Raw genomic sequence first — 18,257 nt, 5'->3', positions numbered from 1 at the left:
TTGATCAGATCGGATTCAGTTAAACATTTGTTCTGACTAATAGTAGAAAGCTAAGAAACATTTCATATCCACAGTGCGTTAATGAATTTTTACACAAAAATTAAAAAACATCAGACTTCACTAGATCATCATTTAGTTTTGAATATCAATAATGAAATGATTCAAATCCTTACTGATATTGACAAAAACACCACATACAATGAACAAGTTAATGACCAAATTCACTCCATGGCTTAGTGAATAACATTAGGAACATCAGTTTTCTTAGGATCTCAAGCACACCATATTGACAAGTATCAAATAACACAAAACCTAAGTTCAGACTTCCCTGTCGACTACCCACAATCACTTCTCTAAATCTGAGGTAACTAATATTAATTAGAATAAAACAAAACTCCTACAATCCACTACTAATCACAATCAGTCTATTTTATTTGATTTATGAAATGTTTGTCTATCTTTGTACAATAAAACAAATGAATTCTTACTTCATATAAAGATTTAGCTTATTTTAAGCAACAAAAATATAAAGGGATAAATTGATGAAATCATAAGCCAAAACTCTTATATATCAGAGAAAAGAATAAAAGTGAAAATTACAAAACATAGAACCAATCTATATATTTATATCTAGAATTTCACAAGGAGTTGTGCAAAAAACGAACAAACAAACAAACAACTCAAATAACTGAATGCAATCAAAACAAGATAATCTTCTTTGTTTCCCCCCCCTCTTTCTCTCTTGTTAACCATTTTACAATGAAACAAGTGTTTGTATTGTTTTTGTATGTTTGTTAGAAAAGAAAAAAAATATTTTTCACTTATATTGAGTTGGTATGAAAAAATTAATTTATTTCTAGTGTTTAATTATTACTTGATTACATTTCCGGTGATTATTTATGTTGTCATTTTGAGTAAACTCTCTTCTTCTTCTTCATCCCGATCATCATCATTACTAGTATCATTAGTAGTACTGGTAGTTGTAGTGCTAGTATTCGTAGTGATAGTAGTAGTAGTGATAATAGCAGTGATAGTAGTAGTGGTAGTCGTAGGGGTAGCAGTAGTAGTTATAGTATGGAGAAATAGAAATTCTTGTAGATTTCATTCGTAGATTCATTTAACTTATATATTCAATGTAAAGGATTCTTTATTAATTGTCTTGTTAATGGACACATTTGAATGAAACAATGAATTTATATAAAATATATTCACATTATATTATGTATATGTCAATAGAAGTGTTCATCATTTGTTATATATGTATGTAAAATTAAAAAAGAAAGAAAACAACATAATCATTGTAATTTTATTCAATTTTTCTTAATCTACTTTCACATTGATCAGTGACAAATTACTATCATCTCTATGTGTCTAATGAGTTAGCTTATCAAAAGAAAAACAACAAAACAAATGTCAATGAGGCACTTTAAAAAGTTCATTATCATACAATACTATGTCTCAAGTTTATTTATTTATTATGATTATGATTATTATTATTAATAGTAGTATAGTTGTATATGGTTTACATTTACAATATTCAATTAAATTAACACAGGAATAAAATCGTTTGTTTTCACGTTTTTTTTTATTTCTCCTTCACAAAAACAACCAAAAAACAAACAAATTCATCTCAATCAATCAATAAATCAATAAATCGATCATTTAAAATAACAAACATATTTCTGTTTTTGTTTTATTAGAGAGAAAAAAATTATATTTGAGAAGGAAATTACATTTTACATCATTTTATATGTATCGATTTTATTGATTTATTATTAAATTAAGAGAAGCAATTTTTTTTATTTTAAAAAAAGGTTTATTTTGAACTATTACCAGTAGTATTATTAATATTTGATCGAGCTGATGAAATTCGATTAGTATCTGCACCACTTGGTAAACGTCGAAAACGTGTTTTAATTGGATAATTCTCTGTTAATTTTGTTGTACCTAATGACATTTGACGATATAATGGTATTATCGATTTTTTAGGGGATGATTGATTCATAGAATAACTTTTCATTTCATTTAATGTAGAATTATTATCATTATTATCAGATAAATTAAATATTTGTCCAGATTTACAATAATATTGATCAGATGATGTTGAACTAATTGGTGAATTTGATGATATTGTTGATGGATTATTTTTATCCATTAATTGTAAACGTTGAAAAGCATCATTTTCATCTTCAGATAAATTACTTATTGGATTCATTTGATTTTCAGATAATGGTTGAGTAAATCGTCGCCACCAATCAGGATTTGTTAAATCACTGAGTTTTTCTGCTTGTCTAGGTACAAGATGTTGTGGACTAAGATGATTTTTGTCCAAATATTCTAAAATCTAAAAAAAATTATACATGTCCAAATCAATAACATTGGGTGACGTTAGTACAATATAGAAATATAAATTACTAAGTGCCGACTCAGTAGTCTAAAGGTTACTCACTAAACAACAGATCTAAAGAAACCAGGTTCAAACTGTGATTTTTATTTATAAAAATTGTTGACTTGTCACACCCTAGGATGAAACAGTTATCCATTGCTTCTTGGTTTTCAATAGTTTTCCAACTTAATATATACATTAAAATATGGTTTTATTTCAAAGATGGTATTCATCACAAATCAACATCAGCTAAGCATTTATCAAAGATGCGAAGCATATATCAATCTTCACATCGATAAGGACAGGATCCAAGACCTATAGGTCTCGCAAAGTATACAGTTTTATTAAGTCATTCAGTCGGGAAATAGTGGTTTATATTTCCAGTTTCAGTCAGTTCATTATACCGTGTGGCATCAGTCAATGGTATTCGTGGGTGACTATGTGAATTCCGACATGGTTGAACATAGCTAAAACTTTACATATTCGCGTTTTAGCTGATTACTGTTAAAAACACAATTTCTAAAAATTTTCAAGCAAACAGTTATCTACTAATGTAAAATGACTGTATATTAATATTATTTTCTGTATTGCTTCAGTCAGCCAATTTTACTGTGCAAACCAAAAATTCCATTTATCTGTTAAATCGTACAAGAGCTGTTAAAATTAATGTAAATGTGACGTGAAAGTTCCCGTTAAGCAGATTAATATATTCAATACATTTGTATTCAAGTGAAGAACTGACTCTGGAAGCTACTAGGTCAAAACAATAGTCCTTTGTTTATTGGGTAATTCCAAGTAATGAGATCTTGTATACACCACTAATTAACTTGGATTAGTTGTGGAACTGGCTTTCGTGGCTGATAAACCAATGTTAAGAGTGAGGACTGGCATTTCATTCGGTGACCACTAAATACATACGATGTATGAATACAGCAGATTTTATTGACCAGCATGAATCACAAAACATTGTCCGAATAGACGGCCGTTTTATTCTAGAGTTAAACGCCTCAGTATGCACACCTATACCCTCATCAAAGACTGAACCCAGAACTATGAAGTCTAGAAGCAAGCACCAAACCTTTACACAAACAATTTAAAATGGATTCTAACCCCATTTCTTTTTATATTTAGCTTTTGGATTCTGCCTATTGATAATCAATTCAGTAGTTCAAAATGTATATCAAAATTATTATGTGGTCCATGACAAAAATGGTACCAACTGTTAAATACATGTTAGTTTTTGTGGGAAAGTTTATCAATAATAAAATATTAAGAATTGTAGAATACTAGACTAGGCGCCTTGTAATCACCTTTAAAAGATCGGCTTATATCAATGCATCTTTACACAAGATTTGTGGTAGGTACGTCGAATTTTCTATTCTAACTCATTGATCTGATAGTCGTATATTTTATCTATGAGATCTAAAAGTTGTATATTCAGTCTTGTGTGGAGTTTGCTATATAACTGAGTAAATGCTTCTTATTTGTCGATGATTCTTTGTTCGACATGGATTTGAGATGAATATTATCTTCATAAGTTGTTCAAACACCAGAAACCATAAAAAGTTACTGATAGTTAGACGGTCAAATTTGGAGTCATTATACATTAGTTTGTATAATCGGAGTAACATTCTTCTGTTATTTGAAGTCAAACCTTGTATTATAATATTTAGGAGAATGCATAATTGACCAAGAATACACACATCAAATGACGGACGCACGCAATCGACCAAAAACTTAGCTTCACTCTCCAAGGAGAGAAACACACGTTATTGTTTGAAAATGTAGCTTAATTTTCTGTAGGATATAGATATATATTCATAAATGAGTTCTATATATGTTCTCCATTCACTTTTGATGAATAAATTCTTCCTAACCTCTCTTGATTTCTTCACTGAAATAGGTGGTTGAGTTTTTTGTATATTAATAACAGACTCAGACAACCGCCTACTGTAAAAACACTTAAATAATTTGACTGTTGTTCAGTCAATTGTCATCTATCATGTTGCTTTGTTTTGAAAAAATTCCTTACAATAACTTGTTTTGCTTGTAAATTATGCCAGAACAAGTAATTACTTATCATTTGCAAATATTTATTGAAATATATTCAAATTAAATGATATGGGCTAACATAATGTAGTTTAGTATCGCTTATTTTAAGCTTGTTTGTCAGACTATTCAATGCCATAGATACCAGAACTCTATTACGGAACAAACAATTTCTTTATGCATTTATTCAAATCAGTAAGGTAATTGTTATGACCCTGAGTTATTATTTGTATGGCTTTCAATCAGTTGTTTCTGACAAAATAGCTATATAGTGGCATTTTTGTTTTACAGAATGCACATATGCTCGTGAGGTAACTTAAATTCATAAATACAAATTCCTACCTTTCAAATAAGTTAGTGACTATCTTCACTTAGTATGTCAATCGATAGTGTGTTGGATGTGCGAAGTGAACGGTTACTGGGTTCAAGTCTCGATGTAAACATCAATACCACAATACAAGTACATTCATCCGATGAATATCATACGGAACAAAACTGTCATCCGCGATTCCAATGTTAGCCATATGCTAAATATGATAAATCTATAACTTAACACTAAATCAAAACAGCCTATTCAAAATAAGTTTATGCTACTAGAGACTGATTATTCACACTCTTAAGCATCAATAATGAAAAACTACAAAATAAATATAATTCTTGTTTTACTTTTTAAATTAATTAATGCATATTACATATAAAAGACAAGAATATTTAAACAACTTACTTGTGAAGGTAATTCAGCTAATACCTCTTTAGCTAATGCTACTTTACTCCAACGAATACTATCTGATCCGTCAGCTGCTAATCGTAAAAATCGTCGCATTTGTACAAACTATTAATAATAATCATAAAATAATATGTATCAGATAAAGATAAGAGTAAATCAATACATAGATTTAATTACAGAGTTGATTCTTTCAATTCAGTTTTAATCTTTTCTAATTTGTATGATTTTAAAAAATGCTTAGCAACTAGAGGATACAAAAAGAAAACCCTGAATAAATTCACTTTGATCATCCACCCCATTTTAATTATCTAATAAATGAAAAAATGTTAGTTTTCATTGGATCAACTAAAAAAGAATAGTATGAGATATAAATTACTGAGGTGAGTGTTTATCTGGAATCAGTATCTAAGTAGATGACTCTTTGGATGTTTGAAATGAAAGATATTGGGTCAGAGTTTTGAAGTGAACATCTATGCTATCTTGTATACGAATCCCGATGATGAATCTCGAATGGAACAAAACATGTTTTTGGGTATCTCTGCTGGTTACTGTCAGAACTTTATTTGGATAAAAGTCTTATTTAGTTGATAGGAGTTATCTTCTTCCGATTTCAAAGTTGAACCAATGGTTTAAATGTCACAGAGTACTCACTCTATTATCAACTTATTAGAAGGAAATTCAACAATTGTAAATGATAGAAATGACTTGTATTATGGATTATAACTATTTAACGTTGTTTCCCACTTTGGTTTTGAATTCCTATCGGTGTAAATTTCAATTTTTAAATTGAATTACTGATTGGTTACTTTGATGATTTATAAAAATTAGTTAGATTTAAAGATGATTTTCACCACAAAGTGACATCTTCTGAAGAGTCAATGTAAAGGTGAACTAAACAGCTTTCATATCTCTGTTTAAGACTTCACAGTAATAAATACTTATGACTTCAAACATAGGATTTTCAGGTCTCATAGTAAGATCCTGTGCTCAATCACATGTGAAATCAAGTGTATATACCATTGAAAGATTGTTATTAAATGATTTCTATTCATTACTCATTGATTCGTATTATTAATTCATCTAATTTCGCTTCAGATAAATTTTCTTTAAAGTGATTCCACTGCTAGCCACTATCCATCTTTGCTTATAATGCTTGTAAATTAAGGCAATATCGAGGCATACGCACAGTATGCACATATGCCAATAAGAGACTGATCAATTTCAGTCCTAAAACATCAATGGGAAGATTCAAGTAAAACAATATCAAGTGATGTAATATTTTGCTTAAATTTTCTAAACACATCCATTATCATCAGAGAGGGATTTTGTGGATTTTTTAGTAATTTAATAGTTGAATTCACGAGTTCATTGAAACTAGACTATCATATAAAACCTGGAAGTATTGTACAACTGTTTCATCCTCATATTGGACTCCTCATTCATTATTACTGATTATTTATTTATTGATAATAGTACTGAATGGTCTTTGAAAAATGTAATTTTCATTTTGAGAATGAATGAATGAATGATATGTCATTTGAAATTCATATAAATTAATGTATATTATTTAATGAAATCTTACTTGTACATTATCTCTACAAGCTTGTTCTTGACCAACTTTCAGTAAACCAAAATCTTGATCCAAAATTTCCATTTCTAATTCAAATAACAAATATGTAAGTGAGATATCTTATATGAATTGATTGTTTTTTACAAACTTATATGTTATAATGTGTTAACTCAGGTTATTGTTAAATTAATACCATACTGATTATTTACTTTTGATGTTTAATCTAAATTTCAAGCAGAAAGAAATCTAATTTATAATGTTACTTTTAAAATAGTTCAGTATGTATTAACTGGTTAACAATAGTTGACCGGGATTCCTTCCTCACCTAGGTTTTATACTAGTTATTACTCGTCTGTAAAGTATACTTACGATCCTGAGGAAGCTGATATTCCCCTTTTAGATTAAAATTTCAGTAGAATAATAGTAAATATGATGAAGATGAAACAGATAGATGTCTAGTTTCATTAGATTTAATGTTGTTACCTTCATTTTTATTATTGATTATTTACTAAGTAATCTTTAGTCATAATATAATTATGAAATTTAACTGGTCAAACTTATGAAATCAAATATCAGTCAAATAGATTTCAAAACACAGTTTAACTGAATGGTTGTCTAAATATGAGTTGGTCAATTAAGACTTATTTATGAATAAAATATCTAATCAAAGTGACGTCAATTAGCAAGAAACGAAAAATTAATCAAGAATAAAGAAGTTCAAGAGAATCAGTGAGTCCATTTCAGTTTGTCATATAAAATACATTGGTCGAATATGCCTTTTGTTTGCGTAGACAAAAGTTCCACTTTATATATATATATATATATATATATATATATAATGAGCCGGTTATTTAGGTTTTCTGATGACGTTTCTACTCATTTTAATGTTGAGAGAATCCATGTAGATACTTCAGTAAAATAATAATCTCTCATAATTTGGTATTTGTGTTCCTTCAATCATTTGTTTCGTTAGAATATATAACTTGAAGATTGAAAATTTTTTATTTACTCTGTTGAAGCTGATGAACATATTCATGTGGTATGATGATAATGATGAGAGTTTAATACGAAGTAAATGATGGATTCTCAAAATTGAGAATATCACCATTATTGGCAATGAAAATCACTATTGGTTTGAGTATTTTCATTACTATAGATTTTAAGCGCATGATCAGAATTGTGGTGTTCACATTAAAAAAAAAAGAAGTTTGAGACATTTTAATCGTTCTGAGGAAAACTTGAGCATACGGTTTAAAGAATTTTTGGTGAGACTATAATTTATGGACGACCTTTGAGAGATGCTTAAGTGACCTTGAGAGTGTACACCTAATAACTAGGACAAATGAGGGTTATAAACCAGTGTGAGGAATCGGAATTATGCATTACAGTTGCTGATTAGGGTTAAAAATCAGATTTAGGGTTTTCATAATGCCAAAACTATATTTAGCCAAATGGATGAGTGAATTTCGCACCAAAATCCGAGACCTGTAATCTTATATCTGATTGGTTCGTCCATGAATTTTAGTCTCGTCGTAATTCCTTATATTGTTAGTTAGTGCAGTTAAATTTATTGACGTTTTAAATCTTACTCATATCACCTTCTACCTAACTAATATTTCCAAATCTATCTGTTAACAAGATAATTAAATGACCTTAATCTCATTATAGCTTTTGATCAATTGAGGATTTGTAGTTATTGCGCAAGGAACCCTTCATCTGCAATTGTGCCTTCTTCCTTACATCGAGCTGTATCAGTCCTTATAAGTAACCAATTTTGTTTGTAGATGGTATAGTATAGTATTTTATTAAGCTAAAAAAGATTTTAGATGGTTAGAGGCAGATAGTTGAAATTTCGCTGCGTTTAGTACTCGTCAACAAAGGGTATATGTTATCATAAGTATACTGATACAGCAAGTATATTGTAAGAGTTTACAACGATTGTGGAAGAAAGATATTATTCAAGTTGAAATCATCTTCATGATCGTAAATATAAAATCGTTATCAATCTTTTATCACTACTGAGAAATTCTGAAGAGAAATGAACTCTGAAATACATACCTAAAAAATTATGTATTTTATTATTAGACGTAGAGATTATCCACTTTTCAAGATATTTTCGTTACTATTTGATAACAGTTAAAGAACTAATGAAATCTGTAGATCATTTACCATTCACCAGAGATAAGCTACATCATAACAAATTGACATTCTAACTAATTATTCATTCTATAGTTAGAATCAATCTGTAAATTTAAATTGTAAAAATTAGATTCTTTTCCCCCTAAGAACCAGGTGAAATTTCTATTAATTATCAAAAAGGGATTGATAGAAAGATTTTCTTCAATTATTTACTACTGTTTATCACTTTAAAAAAGTAATATACTAAATTTACCTGAAAATTTTCCACCACCAACACCGAGTACAATGATAGATATGGGAAGAAATGAAGTCTTCATTCATAATTAAGGAAAAAAAAAACAAAAATTAGATATAAAGTATCTAAGTGAAAATCTAACTTGAATAATTCATAGTCAATAAAAATTTCAATAGAGAAAGAGGAAAATTGTTGAAGTTTACCGGTTTCATTTAAATATCATACATGATAATGTTTTACAACATTATAAGCCTGTAGTATATCTGTGTATACATTTAATACTTTCTAGAAAGAATGTTTTTGTTAGATAATGGATTTAATTTAAACAATTCATATAATAGTATTAGAAGGGGTTTCGTGGAGATTGTAGTGATTTTAGTAGTTGATATCATGAATCAATTGAAGCTAGATTGATAGGTCCTGGGTTCGAATCCCCCGAGGCGGGATCGTGGATGCGCACTGCTGAGAGGTCCCACAATAGGACGAAACGGCCTTCCAGTGTTTCCAGGTTTTCTATGGTGGTCTAGCTTCAATTGACTCATGATCTCAACTATTGAAATTCATATAATAGTCAATAAGTAAATGGTAAAGCTTATCAATGACTAGAAGGATGAAGTAGATATATGATAAGTATTAATAGCGTAATAGGCTACACTATAAAATGATTTTTTTAGTGTTATATGAATTATGTCAGTGGTTCTCTTAATAGTTTTACGTTTTCTTCTGTAGTATCGTTTTGTGTATATCCAGTCGAGCCTAGTTAATTGATTACTTATTAACAATCTTTCATATGGAACTAAAAAAGGACTACAGCAGTTGAGATATTGCCTTATCTGTGAATAGACTTTTTGTAGATAGAACGTTTTTATCAATCCATCTTGTCTTTGACTTATTTATAAATACATCTAGGAAAGATGGTTAAATCTTTTTTTTATTTGCACGGCAATAGTTGTGTTTTTATATTGTGATCAGTTATGGAATAGCAAGTGCAAGCTGCATTGAATGTTATTATACTGAGAAGATCGGCTCAGAATAACAAACAGTAACAACAACGATAATATATGATTAGAGTTTAGATCATTATTAGTACAGGTTTGAATTATCCCACTGTTGATATTCAGAATAGAATTTTGATCGGTCATTATTAAAATCCATACATCCTATGTGGATTGTCTCGCTAAAAGTATTGTGCTACAAGTTTTATAAAATAGAAGAATTATAGTTAGGAGTAAGATCTAATACAGTGTTTTATCCTAGTTGATATTCATCAGGTAGGTTTGCGAGCTAGTTTTTGGTGCGAAAGATCTAAATAAGTCAAATAGGTGGATGAAGTTTCAACGCATTGAAACTTCATCCACCTATTTGACTTATTTAATTTCGTTATTCACTAACGCAAGTTAAGTCGATAATTAAATGCGAGGATTGGCAACATGTATATTTCAATAACGATCATAATATGATTTAAGCGGAGTCAGATAATGGGCCACTAAAACACCGGTATGGATGTAAATCAGACTGATGAGTTCGACTGAGACGAAACATGTCTCTTGGATTTTATAACTATCCATAATCTATTTCGATCTTTGTTTATATCATTTTAACTTCACTTACTCTCGTAAGTAAACATAAAATTCAACAATTACACTAATAAAAAAGAAACAGTTTTCTCGATATTATAAACAATCAATTGTAAGCAACTAATTGATATTTAATAGTTCTCTCATTGTTACAACAAAAAAAAACACTGAATGATCCCGAAATTAATTGATCGATAAAATTTCACCATAATTTATTATTTTTAAATTTTATTTTCATTTTTCCTATTTAATGGAATCAGACTTGAATAAAGCCAGAACGAATATGATTGCAGAATACTATGAATTCATTATATTTCATGGTTTCTCTTATCAGCTGCTCATAGTGTGGAACATTTGACAGAAGTGAATGTAGAGTATTAGAATGACATAGGTTATCACTCAATTATTACATCACCTATCTCTAATGTTTTCTTGATTCTAATACCAAATAACCTCTTACCTGTTCTTGCATATATATAGTTATTATTGATAACCTTTGTCATTCTAATTCTTCCCATTCATTTCTGTCAAATGTTCCACATTATATCTTACCTTAATGTAAAATTGTAAACAATTGATGAGAGAAATCAGGAAATATGATGAATTCATACTATTCTGCATTTATGTTCATTCTGGTTTTATTTAAATTCATAAAGGTAACTAATTGCGTAAATCATACTTACTTCAATTACAGATTTTTTAGTTTCAATCCAATCATCAACAGTACCATTAGTTAATATTAATAAAACATAATAATTATCAGCTGCTTCACTTCGTTTAGCTGCTCTTTAAAATAGAAAATAATTAATGATTATGATATAATATATAATGAGAGTAAAATTATTTATCAGTATAGGGTTGTAGAGATTATTAAGTTTTTGATTGACATCATGAACCGATTGATGTTAGACAACCACTGAAAACCTGGAAACACTGAACGGCCGATTCGTCCTATTATGAGACTTCTTAGCGGTGCGCATTCACGATTCCGCCCATGGGATTCGAACCCAGGACATTCAGTTTCATGTGCGAACGCTTAACCTCTAAACCAATGAGCTGGCATCCAAAGGTGTTAATGTCCAACTGATATATCTTTTTGTTTGAATGCTACTTGTTATAACTGGTCGTCTCTGGTTGTTGTGCCGGAAACACTTATCACTTATACTCGGAACAAGGGACCTCTGCAATTCTCACAACGCGAAAGTAAGAACACAATGATTGATATAAGTGATGATTTATTAACCTCAAAACATGACGACGACGTCGGCAAGAGCTAGTCGAAAGCACACTCATTGATATATTGATTGTACACACACTTTGATTAATAACTAGGATGGAATCACACATATAACGAATCACATACTGAGCATAGTTCATGTCAATGGAATGCAAGAATATCACATATTATAAAGAATAAAATATCATACGAGAAAACGAAACAAATACTACATTGAGTAATCATTACATTGAATCAAAACAGAAGTATTGTTGAATAAAACTTATAATGAGTAAATCGATTGAATTTCGACTTTTCTTCCCGTCTTATCACTAACCACAATCAATTCACGAAATTGAACGACCATCTTCCAGTGTACTAAGGTAGATACCTGTCTCTACCCGACACATATTAGGTTCACTGGTCATGGCTTCTCACTAGAACTCTGAGAATTCCCTGACGAAGCTAGTCACTAGTGAACACATGGTAATTATTATTATCATTTATTATTTTTATTGTGTGTATATTTAGTAATTTGACTCGAAATATCGCTATTTAATTAAGATTTTTGCTATTTTTAGACAACTTTTTTAAGAAAATGATATTGTTTGTACAATTTAAACTGGTATCAATCATAATAGTATTGAAGTTATAATTTGTTACCATTGAGAAATTCAATCTAAGAGTTGTCATTTTTAATTAACCAGAGGTAAGAAAAATCGGCGAGATTATAATTTCTAGACGAATCAATCAGATTTACGATAACAGGTTTCGGATTTTGGTGCGAAATTCATCCATCCATTCGGCTAAATAGAGTTTTAGCATTATAGCTGATGTCAGTTCATGATGAAAATCCTAAATCTAATTCCTAACCTTAACCATCAACTGTAAATCATAATCCTTATTCTTCAAACTGCTTTATAACTCTCATCTAACCGTAGTAAGTACCGTCTCTCAAAGGTCGTCCATAAATGATAGTCTCACCGAAAAATGTTTTTATCACTTTGAGCATTAACCTAATGATTACCATCAAAAATTACACAATATAACATTGGTAATGACAAAGTTAATTGTCAATGTTTATAATAATATAGTTTTTTTCCATAAATGATTTTATATTATTCAACTAAACCTCATTTATTGGGAATGATTTTTATTCATTTATTTGTTACTTTAATGCATCATATATTTCTTGTATATTCATTTTGGCACATTGGATAAAATAGTATTTTTGAAACTATGGTAGATAATTTCAATGGTAATGTACTTTTTTTCTTTTACATTTCTTGATTATATAGAACTGTTGAGTTGCCAATTTTAAAATGTAACGTTTTAGATTAAAACAATTATATGGTTGGAGAAATTATGATTTTTTATATCCTATCTATCTATCTATCTATCTATCTATCTCTACATTGTCTGAAACATACTTCATATGTATAACTAACACTGTTCAAGTCCAGACGATTATTCTAATTGAAGCACAAGTAGAATAAGATTATCGGTAGACGATATATAACATTTCATCATTATGAACTGTTCATTTTGATTATGTTTAAAAAAAAAAATACCAGTCTTCAGTTAAGTATGTATGCAAAAGTATATGTTAGTATTTATATGTAATTTTAAAATCGATCAAGGTTAGTTTGAATGTGTTCATTATAATTATTTTATTATAAATGATAATTTTTGGACCGGATTTATATTCGATTTTTCTAAATTCTCTTTCCACTTATGTTGGAAAAGAGATCAAAGCAGGAAATATTTCTAATCTGGTAAGTATTCTTTGATTTGCATATTTCTAAAAGTTGTTTGCCAAAATGAACAATTTATGAAATTCTAAAAGGTAATACCAGAAGTTCTAGTGAGTAACTGTGAATAGTGGAATTCAACCATGTTTACAGGTGTGAGACAGTTACGCAACAATAGTGATGAACGTTGGGTGTTTAGTAGAATAAACTGGTCGGAGTCGGAAATGTAATTCACTGATTTGAAAGTAAGGCGCTTGTTATGAAGTCTGAAGGTCCTGAGTTCGACCTCATGTGAGGTGATAGGTGGACCTTGCTGAAGAGTCCCATACTAAGATGAAGCAGTTATTCAGTGTTCCCTGATCTTGAATGGTTGTTAGTTTGTAAAGTAATTTATGGCACTCAGCATTCTCTGAAAGCTCTTTACGCTAAGAATAGGAATTTATTACTCAGGTTTATATCAGAAATATCACAATACATAATTATATGACTGCAACAATTTATAAATTTGTTATGCACCTCGGTCACATATTTTTATTACATAATTCTCGAATTATAGGTCTTTGCACAACAACTTAGCTTATTTGCAAAATTTATTTGACAAGTTCTGGTATCTAGGATGGAAACATATATTATTTGTCTGATTAACTTGTTTCCTCTCTTTCTTTCGCTACCTATCTGTTTATTGATTTGAAGTATCATGATTAGAAATTCTAAACGTTTGTACTAAAATCCAATTTATTACCCTAGAGAATTGTTTGTTAAAATGGGGGTAAACTATCAGTGCAAAATTATTCAAAAACTATTAGGCAAAATGTATACATGTAAAATTTATTTAATAACTATGAAAGTTAGATTTTTTTGATTGAGATCATGAACTGATGGATGTTGGACAACCAATGGAAACCTGGAAGCACTGGGAAACCGATTCGCTTTATTGATAAGCTTCTCAGCAGGGAGCATCTATGATCTGCTCACGGGATTTCGAACCCAGGGCCTCCAGTTTTGCGCGAGAACGCTTAGACTCTACACCACTGAGATGGCCGGCATCCAGCGGCGTCAATGTCTAGCCACAACCAATTCACGAAAGTGAGCGACCATCTTCCGTTGTACTGGGGTCGAACTCTGAGAATTCCCTCAGAAAGCTAGTCACTAGTGAGTACATGGTAACTATCGGTGTGTGGTTTTGGAGGTTTGTTAGGTTTGAAGCTTCACAAGTTCACTTAATCTGCGAACGAGAACAAGACTCAGTGACCAAAGACCAGTAATCTAGCTACTGATTCGTTCCAGCCCCGCTATCTAGAAGGAGAAGTCCAAGCTTGGTATGGAAAATATATTCTGCAAACAGCCAGAAAACGAGCGAGCCCACAAACACAATTTAAATCGTATATATATATATATATATATATATATATATATATCGATATTCCATGGAGCTTTTAAACATTTAATCAATAAGTTCATCAATCGACTATATGCGTGGGTGGTAAGGAATGCCCACGCATACATCTGCATACAAGCTCCACAAAGATAAAATTAGAAACTATGAGTTTCTGGAATATATCGTCCCCATCAAGGTTATTATGTTTTTGATTCAGGTCATGAACTGATTGAAATTAGACATTAACACTGGCTCAGTGGTCTAGAGGTTAAACGTTCGCACATGAAACTGAATATCCTGGGTTCGAGTCCCGTGGGCGGAATCGTGAATGCGCACCGCTAAGAAGTCTCATAATAGGACGAATCGGCCGTTCAGTGTTTCCAGGTTTTCAATGGTTGTCTAACATCAATCGGTTCATGATGTCAATCAAAAACTTAATAATCTCTACAACCCTATACTGGAAATTAAATTTAACTATCTAGTGTTGACATATAATTTTCAATCATAACAAGATATTTATAAGCTTTATAAGATTTATAAGCTGGATATGTAGTGAACGAGAACACCAATGGAGACAATCGAATGTAGTTAAATACACAATTACATAGTAACTTAGTAAAATCTAAGAACCATACAGTAAATACTTCATTTGTAAAATATCAATAAATCGTCTCAGACTTCAATGCTTTTTAGTTTCCACACCAATCATTCTCTGTTCTCGTTCTCTTTTCGTAGGTTCACTTTCGATTGATGATACATACTACTTATATCATGTTAACATCCGTAGCACACATCACAGATATTTTATCTATCAGTGTTACATTCAACTATACCAAAACAAAAAAAATATTTTATATATTTCTTTGAAATTATTTAAAATAATGTTTCACACTTACTCGCTAACTTCTCGAATGATTGGTGCAAATAATATTGGACCAGATGAATATAAATCGGTTAAACAACGCCTATAAGCTGAAAGTACTCCTGTCATACCTTTACAATAACAATTGTTTACATCCCCATTCTATTAAATAAATAAATAAATATTGAAGAAAAAAAAGTAAAAGATTTAGAACATTGTATTACATAATCATATTTGAATATATAAAAGATCTATGCGTGCTCAATTGATCATACAGTGATAAGTTTACTCAATCAAATTGTATATCATTAAGTCCATTTACCTTTTTTATTCTTAAAAAAAAGAAGAAGGGGTTTCTCATTTATCTAGATATTTATTTATTCAATATTAAATCACGTTTTCAAGTATAAAAAGTAAAAAAAAAAAGTGATCCACTTCAATTGATCAATCTATGAACTTAGTTATTAAGAACTAAGTACTTAACACATTATCGTATCAATTGAAATACATTTCATTTATATTTATCAAGTTTTCTATTTAAGTTTATTCTTGATTTAAAATAATCTATATAACTTTATTATATATTTTAATAAAGTATTAATATAGTTTATAAGTATTTATCAATAGTTGTGTTCGCAAAATACTCAACATCTATTGGCCGAATGCCATCAGCGACGGTCCACTGTTGGAGAGAACAAACCAGCTTCCAGATGAAAAGAAAATTAGGAAAAGACGATGGAAATGGATAGGATACATATTACGGAAATCATCAATCTGTATCACGAGACAAGCCCTAACTTGGAATCCTGAAGGAAAGTGGAAAAGTGGAAGGTCAAAGAACACATTACATCGGGAAATGGAATCAGATATGAAAAGGATGAATAACTACTGGAAAGAGCTAGAAACGATTGTTTGGGACAGGATTGAATGGAGAATGCTGGTGCGCTTTGACCGAACTAATGTACCGTCTTTTATTTCTTACGTACCATTTGGTCTAGGGCTAGCTCATGTATATTGTGAGCTACTTATATCCACATAAGTGGAATATAACTATAGTCAGGAATAGAATGTATTTCGGTAGAATATCGAGACGCAAAGAACGGGAACGGAAAGCAATTGGTATGAAAATGCACGAACAGTGAAATCTGAGACGATGGAATGATATTTGCACAAGGAACAGTCAAGTTTGAGACAATTGATTGATATTTTGCAAATTAACTATTTACTGTATGGTTGTCAGATTTCAGTGAGATGTTCTGTAATGTTGAGTTCACATACATTCGATTGTTCTTGTTCACTACAATGCAAATTTGGGCATGACTTAGCTAGACTCCTCTAGTCTATCAATTTTGGTTACTTTTATTCGTATATAATGTAATATTTTGCAGAATTTGTTAGCATACTATGTAGTAAATGAGTGAATATTTACCTAAGTAAGTTGTGATAACTGGTCATCTCTGGTTGGGAACAGCTAAGAAACTTAAAATTCAGTGATCCACACCACGGGATAATGCTATGTTTACTAGATTCTATCAGTGAGTAACTACATTGTGTCAACTTGATTATGTTCATATTTCACAACTCACTAAAAACGTCAGGAAGTCACTACGGTTGGAGACTAAATTTCAGTCTACATTCATGACTTTAAACAAAATTACGCTCAGAGCTACAGTGGTTGTGACATTGTTTTCCCATCAAGTTGGAATACAATAATTCACGATTTTAAGATACAATGAATTTGTGAAATTGGTTAGGTGCTTTCCACAAAATCGAGGGCCTTGGATTCGATTCTCTGTGAATCGGTGTAGGTACTACTGAGGAGTCCCACACTAGAAAGAAACAGCTTCGTAAGGCTTCTCGGTTTTCAACAGTTGTATGAGTAATATCATTCTGTAATATAGATTATGAAGATTCAATGGTCTCCAAAAATCTATGATCAACGTAAATTCATTTGTTTTATAATCTCAGAAAATATGATGATCGTGGAGTCTGGTGTTAAATTTATCCAGGAAAACTATCCTACATTTTAATTCCTTCTAAAAAATATAATAAGTCTAAATAAACAAATAAATGACAATAATAGTCTTAATACGCTAATCATGAAGAGATTTGTCAATAGTGATTATAAAAGTTGTAATGAGTACTGTCCGTGATTTAGTTTGTAATGACAAGTATGATTTGTGCACATAATTTAGCATGGACGTTTATCGGAAATTGATGAAAAAAAACTTCGGTATTTTAAGTGCAATAATGTATGGCGTGCAGCAGTAAGCACCATCGTCACAAAAACACCAACAAATAATAAAAAGCCACGATGGCAATGAAAAATTGCAACTTTCATTTTCTCAAAGGGTATTCGAAAATAAA

The 18,257-nt window shown here is 30.4% G+C and overlaps 1 protein-coding gene across 1 annotated transcript in view; it reads right to left on the bottom strand.

Moving 5' to 3' along the window:
* Positions 1-500: 500 nt before the first annotated feature.
* Positions 501-18,257, bottom strand: part of CPNE8_3 (Copine-8) — a 148,366-nt gene continuing 130,609 nt past the window's right edge. The window contains exons 18-23 of the mRNA XM_051212952.1: positions 15,925-16,052; positions 11,367-11,469; positions 9,125-9,182; positions 6,745-6,818; positions 5,160-5,267; positions 501-2,344 (exon numbers count right to left, since the gene is read on the bottom strand). Coding sequence (XP_051073408.1) covers positions 1,817-2,344; positions 5,160-5,267; positions 6,745-6,818; positions 9,125-9,182; positions 11,367-11,469; positions 15,925-16,052 — 999 coding nt within the window. The 3' untranslated portion in view covers positions 501-1,816. The remainder of the gene's footprint in view (positions 2,345-5,159; positions 5,268-6,744; positions 6,819-9,124; positions 9,183-11,366; positions 11,470-15,924; positions 16,053-18,257) is intronic.

The sequence above is a fragment of the Schistosoma haematobium genome, chromosome 1 (genome assembly GCF_000699445.3).
Source record: "Schistosoma haematobium chromosome 1, whole genome shotgun sequence".
Classification (NCBI taxonomy): Eukaryota; Metazoa; Platyhelminthes; class Trematoda; order Strigeidida; family Schistosomatidae; genus Schistosoma; species Schistosoma haematobium.
The sequence above is the reverse complement of the archived record's forward strand: the minus strand, read 5'-3'. Positions and strand labels throughout refer to the sequence as shown.